The sequence below is a fragment of the Somniosus microcephalus genome, chromosome 1 (genome assembly GCF_052327205.1).
Source record: "Somniosus microcephalus isolate GS21.2 chromosome 1, FLI_Smic_1.0, whole genome shotgun sequence".
NCBI lineage: Eukaryota > Metazoa > Chordata > Chondrichthyes > Squaliformes > Somniosidae > Somniosus > Somniosus microcephalus.
The window spans coordinates 141921337-141936540 of NC_140987.1; the positions used below are offsets into that span (position 1 = coordinate 141921337).

At 45.5% G+C, this 15204-nt stretch overlaps 1 protein-coding gene across 1 annotated transcript in view; it reads left to right on the top strand.

Moving 5' to 3' along the window:
• Positions 1–15204, top strand: part of kifl (kinesin family-like) — a 205785-nt gene that overhangs the window by 69177 nt on the left and 121404 nt on the right. The window contains exons 9-10 of the mRNA XM_085962276.1: positions 8825–9024; positions 11348–11461. Of these exons, the coding sequence (XP_085818402.1) occupies positions 8825–9024; positions 11348–11461 (314 nt within the window). The remainder of the gene's footprint in view (positions 1–8824; positions 9025–11347; positions 11462–15204) is intronic.

A 15204-nucleotide genomic window follows, 5' to 3' on the forward strand; every position in this document is an offset into this window, starting at 1 on the left:
GAAACCCCTCAGTTGGTTTTGCTGCTAGAAGTTGATCAGGGCAGGACATCATGCTGCCTGTCCCAGATCCTGGCCCATTTTCCTGGGTCAAGGTCAACTACATATGCATGGTGGATTCCCAGTGATATCTCTGCTCCTCAGAGTGAGTCCACCACTGCCAGGGAGGAAAATGTTGAGGTTCTGCAGTGGAAATGTGCGGGACTACTTCTAAAGGGTCTAGAAGCTCCCTAAATGTGCAGCACAGTAAAGGGTGAAATGATTCTGAATGAGCCCTTATGTAACAAAGCTGGCAATTGGAAACGATAAAATCGAAGTTATCTCCTTCCTTCTAGGGAATCCTGATGTCCCTGCAGCACCAGCCCTTCTATCTTCTCCTTCTTGCCCACCTTACCTTGTTGGTCGGTGGTACAGAGGCAGAAAGGAAGGGAAATTAATCAGAATCCAAAGCCCTGCCCCCTAGCCATCATTTACTTGTGGCAGGGTGGGTAAAGGGCAGGCAGCTGACATTAGTGGCACTGGGGGGGGGGGGGGGGGGAGAGGAAATCTCCCCACCCCAAGTTCCTCCCAACAACGGAAATGGGCAGATTTTCAGGGGTAGATCCTAGTCTTTAAAATATAATGGGAAACATGTAGCTGAGTCTTGTGGCCATCAAGTACAATTAGCATAATGCAAAAAAAGAAAGGAAGTGAGTCATTTCAGGTTCATAGGTAATAGCTTGTAGCAAAGCCAATTTTGAGGGGCTGCGAATAGAACTTAGGAAAATAAAGTGGACAACAATATTGGCAAATAATGATGTAGAACAGCATATGAAACATGTAAAACGGTGTTCAACAGAGTCCAGGAAAAATACATTCCGCTGAAAAACAAGAACAAGCTAAACACTAATGTGACACCATGGAAGAATAAAGATATAAGGGAAAAATTGAGGGTAAGGAAAGAGGCATACACTAAGTACATGGACAGCAGGGGAGAGCATGACAAGGGAGAATATGAAGAGATTAGGAGAGAAGTCAAAAAAACAATTAGGAAGGTAAAGAGGAACTATGAAATTAAATTATCAAGGAACATAAAACAAAATAATTGAAAGTCAGGATAGGTATAGGGCCACTAAGGGATGGTCAGGATAAAATCATAGGCAGCTATAGCGAAATGGCAGAAATATTAAATAATTACTTTGCTTCAGTATTTACCAGGGAGGCAGATCAGGTGGACATGACATCGGAAGATGAGATTAGAAATGATATAACCGCATTTAAAATAAAAAGAGGTGAAATGTTAAACAAACTAATCAAACTCAAACAGGATAAAACCCTTGGTTTGGATGGATTACATCTGCGCATTTTAAAAGAATCTAGGGAAGAGATAGCAGAGGCACTATTACACATATTTAATAATTAGTTAGAAAAAGATATAGTGCCAGATGACTGGCGGATAGCTAACGTAATACCTATATTTGAAAAGGGATATAGAACATGTCCAGGGAGCTATAGACTAGTTAGCTTAACATCAGTGGTAGGAAAAGTAATGGAATCCCTACCAAAGGAGAAAATAGAAGAACATCTAGAAACCAAACATATAATAATGAATAGTCAGCATGGATTTCAAAAGAGAATGTTTTGCTTGACCAACTTCATTGAATTCTTTGAGTTGGTAACAGAGAGAGGAGCAAGGGTAATGTAGTAGATGTAATTTATCTAGATTTCCAAAAGGCCTTCAATAAGGTACCACATAATAGACTAATGAATAAGGTCAGAGAATGTGGAGTCAGGGAATAAGTAGCAGAATGGATAGCTAGCTGGCTTCAAAACAGAAAGCAGATAGTAGGGGTAAAGGGTTGCTATTTAGAGTGGCAGAACGGGTCCCACAAGGATCCGTGCTGGAACCAATGTTGTTCACAATTTAAATTAACGATTTATACTTTGGAATCAAAAACACAATTTCTAAATGTGCGGATAACACCAAATTTGGGGGGGGGGGGTTGATAGCCAATACTGAGGAGGACTGCAACAAATTACAGTACAAGAAGACATTAATAAACTTGCAGAATGGGCATATAATTGGCAAATGAATTTCAAAACAGATAAATGTGAGGTATTACATTTTGGTAAAAATAAAGGTCACATATTACTTGGAAAATAAGAATCTAAATGGGGTAGAGGAGCAAAGGGATCTTGGAATACAAATATACAAATCACTAAAAGTAGCGATGCAGGTTAATAAGACCATAAAAAAGCAAACTGAGCACTAGGGTTTATTTCTAGAGGGATAGAGTTGAAAAGTAGGGAAGTTATGCTAAACTTGTATCGAACCTTGGTTAGACCACACTTGGAGTATTGCGTACAGTTCTGGTCGCCATGTTATAAAAAGGATATAGAGGCACTGGAGAGGGTGCAAAAAAGATTTACAAGGATGATACCAGAAATGCGAGGTTATACCTATCAGGAAAGGATGAACAGGCTGGGTCTCTTTTCTCTTGAAAAGAGAAGGCTGAGGGGTGACCTAATAGAGGTCTTTAAAATTATGAAAGGTTTTGATAAGAGTGGATACAGAAAGAATGTTTCCACTTGTGGGGAAGAGCAAAACTAAAGGCTATCAATATAAGTTAGTCACCAAGAAATGAAATAGGGAATTCAGAAGAAACTTCTTTACCCAAAGATTGATGAGAATGTGGAACTCGCTACCACAGGGAGTGATTGAAGCAAACAGCATTGGTGTATTTAAGGGGAGACTAGGTAAACATATGAGGGAGAAGGGAATAGTGTTATGCTGAAAGTGTAAAGTCTGTAGGTATTATGGCGAATTAATACACAGACTACAAGAGTAACTTTAACAGGACTTTACTATTCGAAGGTCAGGGCGAATCTGCCCAATAAATCCTGACACAGCACTTATATACCGGTGTGGTCACCGTCGGTATTACAGTATACAGCAGCCAAGATAAAGTAGTGCCACACCTAAAATAGTTCTCTTAAAGGTGGACGGTTACATACAATAGTTCTCTTAAAGGTAGAACAGTTACATACACTACAATCCTCCCTTTTTAGCTTACAACATACTTATTCCCCATTAACATAACATCATAACATATATACAACTTATGCAAAACAGTTCACAGATTCAGTCTCTCTGGAGGCTTCCTGACTCTGTCCGGATAACGCCTCGGTGGTGTAGTAGTTTTCGGCGGGGTAGTAGGTTCTTCTGGCAAGGTCGATTCGGCTTGAAGGACAGTGTCAGGTTCATCTGATTCTAGTATTACCAGATCGGAGGTAGGTGCTCTGGGTATCTCTGCTTCAACATTAGCCGTGTAAGGTTGTGGAGTAGGTTGGTCCTTTGTGGATGACCCTATGATCTGGTCAACATGTCGCCTTATGATGCTGTCACCAATGTCCACAGTATACATCAGCGGCCCTAGCCTTTTCCCAATAGTTCCAGGCTGCCATTTCTCGGTACGGTAGTCCCGGGCCAAAACTTGTTGACCTATCTGAAAGGATCTAGTTGGCCTTTCATTCATGCCCTGAAATTGCCGGTTCTCTACGTCCCTTCTGACGTTTGGCTTAATCAAATCCAGCCGGCATCTTAGTCTTCTATTGAAAAACATCATGGCGGGAGTTTGGTTTGTGACCGCATGTGTTGCATTCCTGTACGCCAACAAGAAGTTATCTACCTTATGTTGTAGGTTGATGTCTTCATTACCCATGGCCTTTATGGCCTTCTTGAAGGTCTGGAGAAACCTTTCAGCTAATCCATTGGTGGCGGGATGGTATGGGGCTGACGTGTAGTGCTTGACCCCATTCCTTTTTAAGAACTTCCTGAATTCTTCGGACACAAATTGCGGTCCATTATCAGAACAGATCTGTTCCGGCAGGCCATTCCTAGCAAATATGGTCCATAATACTGTGATGGTTTTTTCCGTGGTGGTGGAGGACATCTTTATTACCTCCGGCCACTTGGAGTGTGCATCCACCGCGATTAGAAACATTGAGTCCATAAATGGACCAGCAAAGTTGACGTGTACCCTTTGCCAAGGAGATGAGGGCCACTCCCATGGATGCAGAGGAGCTTGTGGTGGCGCGTTTTGGACCTTCTGGCATCCTAGACAGCTCTTGGTTATTTCTTCGATGTCTCCATCAATACCTGGCCACCACACAAACGCTCTTGCTAGGTTCTTCATTTTCACTCCACCCAGATGCCCCTCGTGAAGCTCCTTTAGCACCTTATGCTGAAGTTTGGGTGGAATCACCACTCTAGATCCACACATCAAGGTTCCTCGGCACACTGACAGCTGTTCTTTTCTTTGCGAAAATGCGGGCAGCGTTGGTTCGCCATGTGCTGGCCATCCCTCCACCGTTAAATCGTAGACTCGTGAGAGAGTCGGATCATTTCTTGTTTCATTTTCGATCATCGAATTTGTTACTGGTAGACATTCCACTATGGATGAGTGGAACATCTCTACCGGGTCCACTGTAGCCGCCTCTTCTACTACTGGCAACGGTAGGCACGATAACCCATCAGCATTTCCATGCTGTTTGGACCTTTTGTATTCGATGTCATATTGGTGTGCCCCAAGTAACACGGACCACCTCTGTAGCCTTTGCGCTGTCATAGTGGAAACGGCCTTGTTAGGGTTGAATATGGACACCAACGGCTGGTGGTCTGTCAGTAATGTGAACTTCTTGCCCTGCAGGTAATGATTGAATTTCTTTACTCCCCACACAAGGCTGAGGGCCTCCCTATCTATCTGAGCATAATTCCGCTCAGTGGAGGTCAATGATCGGGACGCAAATGCGACTGGCCTTTCCGAGCCATTTGGTAACTTGTGTGAAAGTACTGCTCCAATTCCATAAGGGGAAGCATCACAAGCTAGACGAAGAGGTAACGTTGGGTTGAAATGAGCCAACACTTCCTCAGAGGTAATCAACGCCTTGCTTCTGCGAAAGGCCTTCTTACAGTCCTCACTCCACTTCCATGGTACTTCTTTCCGCAACAGAGCATTCAGCGGATGCAGCACCGTGGATAGATTTGGCAGAAACTTGTGGTAATAATTAATCAACCCCAGAAACGATCTCAACTGTGATACATTTTCCGGAGCGGGGGCCTTCACGACAGCTTCTATCTTGTCAGGTGACTTGTGCAGCCCCTCTTGGTCAATGACATGACCGCAGTACGAGATCCGTTTCTGGAAGAACTCACATTTCTGGCGATTAACTCGAAGGCCATATTCCTTCAACTTGGTGAGCACCAGTTTCAAATTTGCGAGGTGTTCCTCCTCGTCCTCTCCTGTAATCAGGATATCGTCCAAGTAACACTGAGTGCTTGGAATCCCCTGTAAGACCTGCTCCATGGCCCTCTGCCAAATTGCTGGAGCCGAAGCTACTCCAAAAACCAGTCTATTATAACGATACAAGCCTCTGTGTGTGTTGATTGTGAGATACTGGCGCGACTCTTCCTCGACTTCCATTTGTAAGTATGCTTGTGCCAGGTCTATCTTGGTGAAGTGTTTCCCGCCAGACAATGAAGCAAAGATATCCTCAATCCGCGGAAGCGGGTATTGTACCGTGTGAAGCACCGGATTAACTGTGATCTTGAAGTCTCCGCAGATGCGGACCTTTCCCGGTCCCCCTGGCTTGTTACTTGATGAAGACTTCATGACGGGAACAATGGGCATGGCCCACTCACTCCAGTCCACCTTAGACAGTGCCCCTGAACGTTCAAGCTCTTCCAGTTCTGCCTCCACAGCAGGTTGTATCGCGTAAGGTACCGATCTGGCTTTGAAAAATTTTGGGCTTGCATGTTCTGCAATCTTGATTTTTGCCTTAATTCCTCTCAGTGTTCCCAGTCCTTGCTGAAATACCTCTTTAGCTTCGTCCAATATTCTGGACAACCGTTCAGGTTTGACATCTTCCTTTCCGGAATCTACCGTCATTGTGTTTAGTGAGTGCCAGTCTATCTTTATTTTCCTGATCCACTCCCGTCCCAGAAGTGGTGGACCTCCCTCGGGTAGCACATACATGTCCATTCCTCGGTGATCTTTGCCCTTGTGTCTCACCTTGACTTTTATCTTTCCGATGGGGTATACTTTATGCCCCGTGTATGTCTGCAATACTATCTCCGTATCCCGTAGGGGAATATGTTTGAACAACTTTTTGTAATCTTGCTTATTCATGACCGTCAACGCCGATCCGGTGTCCACTTCCATTTTCACTTGGACTTTTGCAATCTGTAGTGTGACCCAGATAGTTTGTCGGTCAGCTTCTTTACTCACATTGTGAATCCTCAGACTACCCAGTTCCTTGCTGTTGGAGTCAGAATCCGAATTCTGTTCATCTGTACTCTTCCCAGTCACCTTATGTACCTTTCTGTACTTCTTCTGCGGTGACTTATTATTGCTGGTCTTCTTTCCTGACCGGCATACTTTAGCTATGTGACCAGGCTTGCCACATTTCCTACATTCCTGGTTTTTAAACCAGCATTGGTTCTGATCGTGTGTTGTCTTCCCACAACGATAACATTTCGTTGTACCCGAAGTCATTTGATCCATACTGAGTACCGCTGTCTTCCGCTGCATTTCCGCCGTGCCTCTCGCTGCGGCTTCGTGCGATGCTGCAATAAGGACAGCCTTCTCAAGTGTAAGATCGTTCTATTCGAGCAGTCATTTTTGTATTCCTTCCTTCGACATTCCGCACACGAACTTGTCTCTCAGTGCCTCTGACAGATTTACCCCAAACTGGCAGTATTTTGCTAGTCTACGCAGTTCAACCAGGTACTCTGCGTTGCTTTCCTCTTTTAGTTGCGTTCTCACGTAAAATTTAGATCGTTCCGCTAACATCAGCGGTGCGGGGTTCAAATGATCCTTCAGGACAGCAACAATATAAGCGAAAGACTGATCCGCCGGTTTAGCTGGTGATAGAAGATGCTTCAATAACCCGTATGTCTTCGCACCCATTGAGTTTAGTAAGGTTAGAGCTTTGTCATAATTTGCTATCTTATTGACCTTACAATATATCTCGATGCGTTCTACATACGTGGCCCAATCTTCCACATCGGAATCGAAACCATTGATGTTACTACACTTAGGCATCTTCACCCTCTTCCTGAGAAACAACAACGAAATATTTCTTTAACTTTTTTTTTCCAAAATGGCGTTTCCCGCGCTTGTCTTCTTTCCCCGCCCACTTTCAAAATGGCGGTTTCCCGCTTCTGTCTTCTTCCCCGCCTACTGGCGGCTTCCCGCGTTTCTTCCCCTGGCGGGAGGGGTAAGCTTTTCCCTCGGGCGACGACCGCTGGCTTTCGGGGTTCGCAGCCTGCGCGTCGGCTTCAGTGCATTCCTTGTTCCCTTTTCTCGGCAGGGCAACCAGTGCTGGGTACAACCCGTTGACGGCGAACAGTTTCAGCCGCTGGGCTGGATCTCGCTCAGTCTCCCTCGCTCGGGCTCTGTCTCTCCCGCTCGCTTGGGCTCTGTCTCTCCCTCAGCGGCTTCCAATCGCGCCTCCCAGCCCTCTCGCAGTCCGGTGCTTTCCCCCCCGGCTGCGGCTGAGTTCTCCGCGATTTATTTATTTTTATATCTTCCCGCGCCTTACGATCCCGGTCGCAGCGCTTCGTGGCCTCGGTCGCTGCCCGGCCTTTTTCGCCGGTCGCGGTCTAGCTGTCTCACGACGCCGTTGCGTCTCCCAGCCCGCTTGTACCGCGGCTTCCGTGCTCCACGCTGCCCCAGTCTCAGCGCCTCTGGGCCCAACTTCTGTCCGGCTCCTTTCCCCCGACCGTGGTCGAGTTCACCGCCCTTATCCTCCGTTTATTTTTTTATTTTCCCTTTACTCACAGTCACCGTGGCCGACTTGCTTCTCGTGCTGATCGGCTCACTCACCACCGTGGCAGAAGGGACAATCAGTGCCTGTTGCTGATGGAAGGCTTCGTGTCTGAATTCTTCCTTCTTCCTTGCTCTGCAGACTCGAGTTTTCTCTCAGCAGAACGACGAGGGCGGGTGCCTCTTCTCGACGCTCGTTAACTGCTTCGGAAGTATTGTTGCCGCAGGGTAAGATCGAACTCATCGCCACTGTAAAGTCTGTAGGTATTATGGCGAATTAATACACAGACTACAAGAGTAACTTTAACAGGACTTTACTATTCGAAGGTCAGGGCGAATCTGCCCAATAAATCCTGACACAGCACTTATATACCGGTGTGGTCACCGTCGGTATTACAGTATACAGCAGCCAAGATAAAGTAGTGCCACACCTAAAATAGTTCTCTTAAAGGTGGACGGTTACATACAATAGTTCTCTTAAAGGTAGAACAGTTACATACACTACAGAAAGAGTTAGATGAGGAAAGACAGGGAGGAGGCTTGAGTGGAGCATAAACGCCAGCATGGACTGGTTGGGCCGAATGGCCTGTTTCTGTGCTGTATATCCTATGTAAAGTGGTACAATATAAGTAAGTTGCCATGGACAAAAATATGACTGCATGTGACATATTTTCTGTTGGAAAGACTGATCAGTGATTGCCTGAGGAAATTCCTGTATAATTTTGACAAGTTTGTACGAATGTAGATTCTGTGAAAAGAAATAAAGCACACTTTTCAGTTGAGGACTGTTTCAAAGTGCTTCTATTCAGCAAATTATCTTGCCCTACTAGTTACTGTGTACTAAGTGCATTTTGAAAGTAGCTGGAGGTAACCTGGAGCTGGAAATATGGTCCCAGCATGGAAGATGTGGAAGTAGGGAAAAAAATGATCTGGGACTTAGAATATGGCCCCATAAGTAGTTATGTTAATTTTCCTTTTGAATGACATGGTGCCTGACTTTAATCTACAAACTGTTACCCTAGCCCTCAAAGAACTTCAGATGACTAGACTAGAATTAGAAAGAGTTCAAGAAATGCTAAAACCCCAGCAAGAAACTATCACAACAAAACAGGAGAAAAATTGTCTGCAAGCAACCTCAGAAACAAAAATATCAGATGATCCCGATTTGGAGGCACAGCAGAACTATTCACAGGAAGTTCAAGGACAAAAGCAAAACCCAAAGGTAAATGTAACTGATGTCTCCTTGCTTCAGTCGATTCTTAGCAGAATTATGGGGTGCCCAATTGTAATGGATAATGCTTTTCATCTCAGTTATTTATCTCGGCCCTGAAATTCCATGGGATTTCCGTATGGAATTTCAGGGCTCTCATGTCTGCAGACGAGCCCCATGCACACTTTCTAGAGTCTAACAATGGCATTAGAGATTATATTAGATAAATTAAAATATGATGTGTTCATGATATAAGCTCTGATTAAGTGAGAGATCCTCATAACTGCATTCATAGAATCATAGAAAGTTACAGCACGGAAGGAGGCCATTTTGGCCCATCGTGTCCACGGGGGCCAACAAAGAGCTATCCAGCCTAATCCCACTTTCCAGCTCTTGGTCCGTAGCCCTGCAGGATACAGCATCCCAAGTGCACATCCAAGTACTTTTTAAATGTGGTTAGAAATGAAGAACCACAAAGATAAATACTGTTCAGGGATGCCTATCTAGTTTACCCCTCCAATTTTTTTCCTTGACTCCATTACCCAGAAGATCATTCCAGGTATTGATCACTCTTTGCATGATGAAGTGCTTTCTGACATCAGTCTTGAATTTGTATTTCATCAATTTGTACTATATTCCCTCGACCTACAGACCTGGTTTAACTTAAAATAGTCCTCAGGATTAACCTTGTGTATTCCACCTATATACCACTGTAGGGTGCCGTCTCCTCACTTACATACCTAACTCTGTATTTCAAGCCTCGTGACATGATGCAGTATTCGGAGGACTTCTGAGAGTGCTGCATGAGGGCAACTATAGTTATAATACCTGCTTAAAGGGCTTTTGGGTTAAGAAGATCAGAGCTCCATTCATCCACACTTAAAGGCAAGCATGGAGTTCTGGTCTGCAGCCTCTGAGTGCAAGTCAACCTCTTGATAATAAACAAAACTGATGGCGTAGTCAAAGCTTTTCCATCTTTAAAACAATTACGTTGATTGATTTCTTTGTAAACTTGAAGGGCTGGATTTTCCACCCCAATTTGAGACATTAAGGGGCGATTGGGAAAGAGAAACGTGGTGGGTGTCGTTCCACTCTCCACTACTTCCAGCATTTTCCACTGGAAGTGATTTCAGACATTGAATATAGGGAGAATGTTCAAATGATATGTTAATGATGGGAATATATCCTCCAATATACTTCATGCGATTAGTGACTTAATAATTCTGGGAACCAGAATGCATTCCGAATGTTAACATAGTGGAAGGGGGAGGCCTTAAAAATTAAAGGGTCACCCTGTCTAGTGCAATAAATTGAAGAGTGATCAGTTGCACTAGACAAGGCATGATAATTAAGAAATTAAAAAAATATATATCTTCATTACAGCCCCACGAGCCATGGGTCACATTATGATGCGACAGGTGCCGTAACCATTTCCCTTCCATCTATCCGAGGTGGGTGATTAAGTGGCAGAGGAAATACTGGTAGCCCATGAAAGAAAATGAAATAGGCTTGACCTTAGACGATCCACCGGGGTTAATGCTCAGGGAGACAGGTGGGTGCGAAGCCTGTCCTGCCACCGATCCTGCAGGATGTCTGCCAGATTGGGAATACCAGACCTAAAGATCAACAAGTCAGCATCTACACTAACTGCTGTGCAAATCAGTTCATCCAATTTGGATTACTAATCACTTGTTGTGGACAGCTGAATAATAAATATAATATAGCATCTGCCCTCGTATCCTGGTGTACACCTTGTGCAAAAAGACAGGGGCCGATTTTGATTTGCTGTGGTAATCAGGCGGGTGGCAGGCATTGCCATTGCGCCACCCACCCGATTGCAGCCAGAACCATCTTGGTGGTCGGCCCTCATTAACATGCGGTAGATGAACTGCAAGCACCAAGCAGGCGCTCTAAAGCGGCTCACTGGTCGGCTCCTACTCCAGGCCAGCCAACAGTGCGGGCCTGGCGAGAAGGAGGATGGCATTTCTAGGAGGACTATGCAGGGACTGGCGGCGGGCTAGAGTATTGTTGTGGGACCTGGAGAAGTGACTAGTTAATCTGTTTTGGGTGGTGTTAGTTGAGAATTGAATGATTTTAGATCATCTACTTTTGCTAAAATGACAGAAAACAGAAATTTCTACCTCTGTGCTGCTATAGCAAACTCTGTGGAGACATTTTAAGATCAAATACAACTTGAGGTCTCTTTTTGCAAGCAAAGAATTGATCTGAAGAGAGATCTTCAGTAATCCCACTGGAGGATTTCAACTGTGTCACATGCAAGAACAAATTTATACTTTATTCCTCTCACCATCTCTAACCTTATTTTCTTCTGTAGAATTGTGTAGATAAATTGGGTGAAACAGAAAATGCTGGAATAGAAAAATGGGCTACTGTCATAGGACCACCAGAAGAAGATCAAGAAAAAGATTTGTGCATTAATGCTTCAGAGGTAGGATTTTATTACCGAATGAAATAGGTACCAATGCTGAACTAAGCACAGTTTAAAATACGTGGCAAGCTGACTTGAGACTGTGCAAAAGTAATGATCAGTTGACAACAAAATGCTTTAATAGCTTAAACACTAATATAAGACACTATCTTTGACATTTGGGACCAATGTTAAACCCTGTCCAGAGAAACAAGATGCTGGTCTTGTTTCTCCGATTACTGTTGGAGGAGAGCACATAAGTAGATTGCGCTTCATGACTCACCATCTAGTGGTATCTTCCTGTAAGATTTCCATAGAAACATAGAAACATAGAAGATAGGAGCAGGAGTAGGCCATTCGGCCCTTCGAGCCTGCGCCGCCATTCAATGTGATCATGGCTGATCATCCAAATTCAGTACCCTGTCCCTGCCTTTTCCAGATTTAAAAGTATGGAGCAATGCAATACCGCACAGGTGCAGTTTAGTCAAGATGCTTTCTGAGGATGGAGGTAACATGTATTCATCCACAACTGACCTGGGTGTAGTCAAAATTGTTAATGAATATTTTGTTCTAGATCACAAGTGACATTCTTATTAAGGAGCAACAAAAGAAAAACTTTTATATTTTGTATTTATCCTGATATGAAAATGTTGCATGTGATTGCTATAAACTAGTTGTTTGTTAAAAAGATATCTGTCACTAGTAATCACCAACTGACATCAGTTTGCACTATTCTTTAGTCAATTATATTGATCTTCAGTTTTGGCCACTATAGTCTAGAAATTACTGCTGGCAATATTAATAGATGAGCACTTATTGCATTTGTTTGACATTTGTTTGTCTGCTATTTTAGCAGACACTGGGGGATTTTCTGGGTGAAGTTCCAGCAGGGTGGGCCTTCTGCCAACCCCTCTGTATCCACCCAAAACCCAACCTATTTTCCTGGGTTGGGGCTCTTTACATATGCGTGGTTGGCTGCTGGCGGGATTCCTGCTGTCAAGAGGGAACCTGTAAATGCAATCAAGGTAACCCTGGTGATGCTGTAGCAGAAGACCAATGTAGCACCAGAAAAGCGCATAGGTAACCTTAAAATGGCAGATTCACCCTGAAGATTGGAGTGAAGGCTCCACTGAAGGTATTGGCTGAGACTGAGGTCTTCAGCAGGTAAGTGTTTGGGGCTGATTGGAGGTAGAGGAGGCTGCTACAAGGGCCTCTCTCTCCACTGGGGGAACTCGGGGTCTTTATTTGTCTCTTTCCAGGGCTTACTGCCACTTTCCACATGGCAGCTTGGGAAGTGTTGGTAACTGGGACAGAAAGAAAAGAAATCCTTCAGCAATCTGGATTCTAGCCCGCTCCCTGTTACCAGCTGAATGTGGTGGGTGGGGAAGGAACAGCTAGTGCCGGTGCTGGCTGAGGTGTAGGGAAGGAAATTCCAGTCACTGTGACAAGCAGTTGTAGGCTTCACAACCCAAATTTTCTGACATTTTCCGTTGTAATCCCACCTAATTTTGGGCAGGATTGCGGGGGAGAATTCCCTCCATTGACCCATTTAAAATAAACAGGATAATGCTTTGATTACAAAAGCAGGCAGAGGAATATCAAATGAGCACACTGGGGTCAATAATATGATTCTCCATGCCTGTAGTGCTGTTGTGCATTGGGTCGCGAGTCATGACTCCCTGCATCATGGGTCGCTGATGCCTAAGACCTGTGTCGCGCTATATTTGACTGACATGATAAATGTACCTAAATGTGTTTGTGCAGCAGGCTGATGAGAACCCCAGATTTAATCCAAGTTATGGATCCTCCCCATAATGAAGCTGGAATGTCTGAGCAGCGCTCCAGTTGTCTGTTTAGAATGAACACTTAACGGAGCTCTGTAGTGTATGTATCCGTCTACCTTTAAGAAAATCACTGTATGTAACCGTTCACCTTTAAGAGAACTATTTCAGGTGTGGCACTACTTTGTTGGCTTCTGTATACTGTAATACCGACGGTGACCACACCGGTATATAAGTGCTGTGTCAGGATTTATTTGGCAGATTCGCCCTGACCTTCGAATAGTAAAGTCCTGTTTTAAGTTACTCTGGTAGTCTGTGTATTAATTAACTAAACAACTCACAGACTTTACAGTGGCGACGAGTCTGATCGTACCCTGCGGCAACAATACTTCCGAAGCAGTTAACGAGCGTCGAGAAGAGGCAACCGCCCTCGTCGTTCTGCTGGGAGAAAACTCGAGGCTGCAGAACTAGAAAGGAAGAAGAAGTTAGAGACAAAGACTTCCATCAGCAACAGGCACTGACTGTCCCTTCTGCCACGGTGAGGAGTGAGCCGATCAGCACGAGAAGCAAGGCGGCCACGGTGACTGTGAGTAAGGGAAAGTAAAAAGAATAACCGGAGGATAAGGGCGGTGCACTCGACCACGGTCGAGGAGGAAAGGAGCCGGACAGAAGTCGGGTCCAGAGGCGCTGAGACTGGGGCAGCGTGGAGCAAGGAAGCCGCGGTACAGACAGGCTGGGGGACGCAACGGCATCATGAGACAGCTAGACCGCGACCGGCGAAAAAGGCCGGGCAGCGACCGAAGCCACGAAGCGCTGCGACCGGGAGCGTAGGCGCGGGAAGAGATAAACTCAGCCGCAGCCGGGGAGGGAAGCACCGGACTGCGAGAGGGCTGGGAGGCGCGATTGGGAGCCGAGTGAGCGGGAGAGGCAGAGCCGACCAAGGGGGAACTGAGCGAGAGCCAGTCCAGCGGCTGAAACTGTTCTCCGTCAACGGGGTGTACCCAGCGCCGGTAGAGCCGAGCGAGCGGGAGAGAGACAGAGCCCGAGCAAGGGGAACCGAGCGAGAGCCAGCCCAGCGGCTGAAACTGTTCGCCGTCAACGGGGTGTACCCAGCGCCGGTTGCCCTGCCGAGAAAAGGGAAAGCCCTGAAGCCGACGTGCAGGCTGTGAACCTGAAAGCCAGCGGCCGTAGCCCGTGGGGAAAGTGTACCCCTCCCGCTAGGAAAGAAACGCGGGAAGCCGCCATTAGGCGGGGAAGAAGACAGAAGCGGGAAACCGCCATTGAAGTGGGCGGGGAGAGAAGATAAGCGCGGGAAACCGCCATTTTCGCGGGAACCGCCATCTTGGAAATAAATAAAAGAAAATTTAAAGAAATAATTCGTGGTGTTATCAGGAAGAGAGGAAGATGCCTAAGCGTGGTAACATCAATGATTTTAATTCCGAGGTAGAAGACTGGGCCACGTATGTGGAACGCATTGAGATCTATTGTGAGGCCAATAAAATAGAAGAAGATGACAAAGCTATAACCTTGCTAAACTCGATGGGCGCGAAGACATACGGGCTCTTGAAGCATCTACTAGCACCAGCTAAACCGGCGGATCAGACTTTCGATGATATTGTGACTGTTCTGAAGGATCACTTGAACCCCACACCGTTGATGTTGGCGGAACGATTCAAATTCTATGCGAGAACGCAAAGGAAAGACGAAAGCAACGCAGAATACTTGGTCGAACTGCGTAGACTAGCGAAACACTGCCAGTTTGGAGGGAATCTGACAGAGGCATTGCGAGACAAGTTCGTGTGCGGGTTGTCAAAGGAAGGAACGCAAAAGCGACTACTCGAAGAGAACGACCTTACACTTGACAGGGCTGTCCTTATTGCAGCATCGCACGAAGCCGCAGTGAAGGGAACTGTGTAAATGCAGCTAAAGGCAGCGGCACTCAGTGTGGATCAAATTACCTCGAGTATAACAAAATGCTATCGT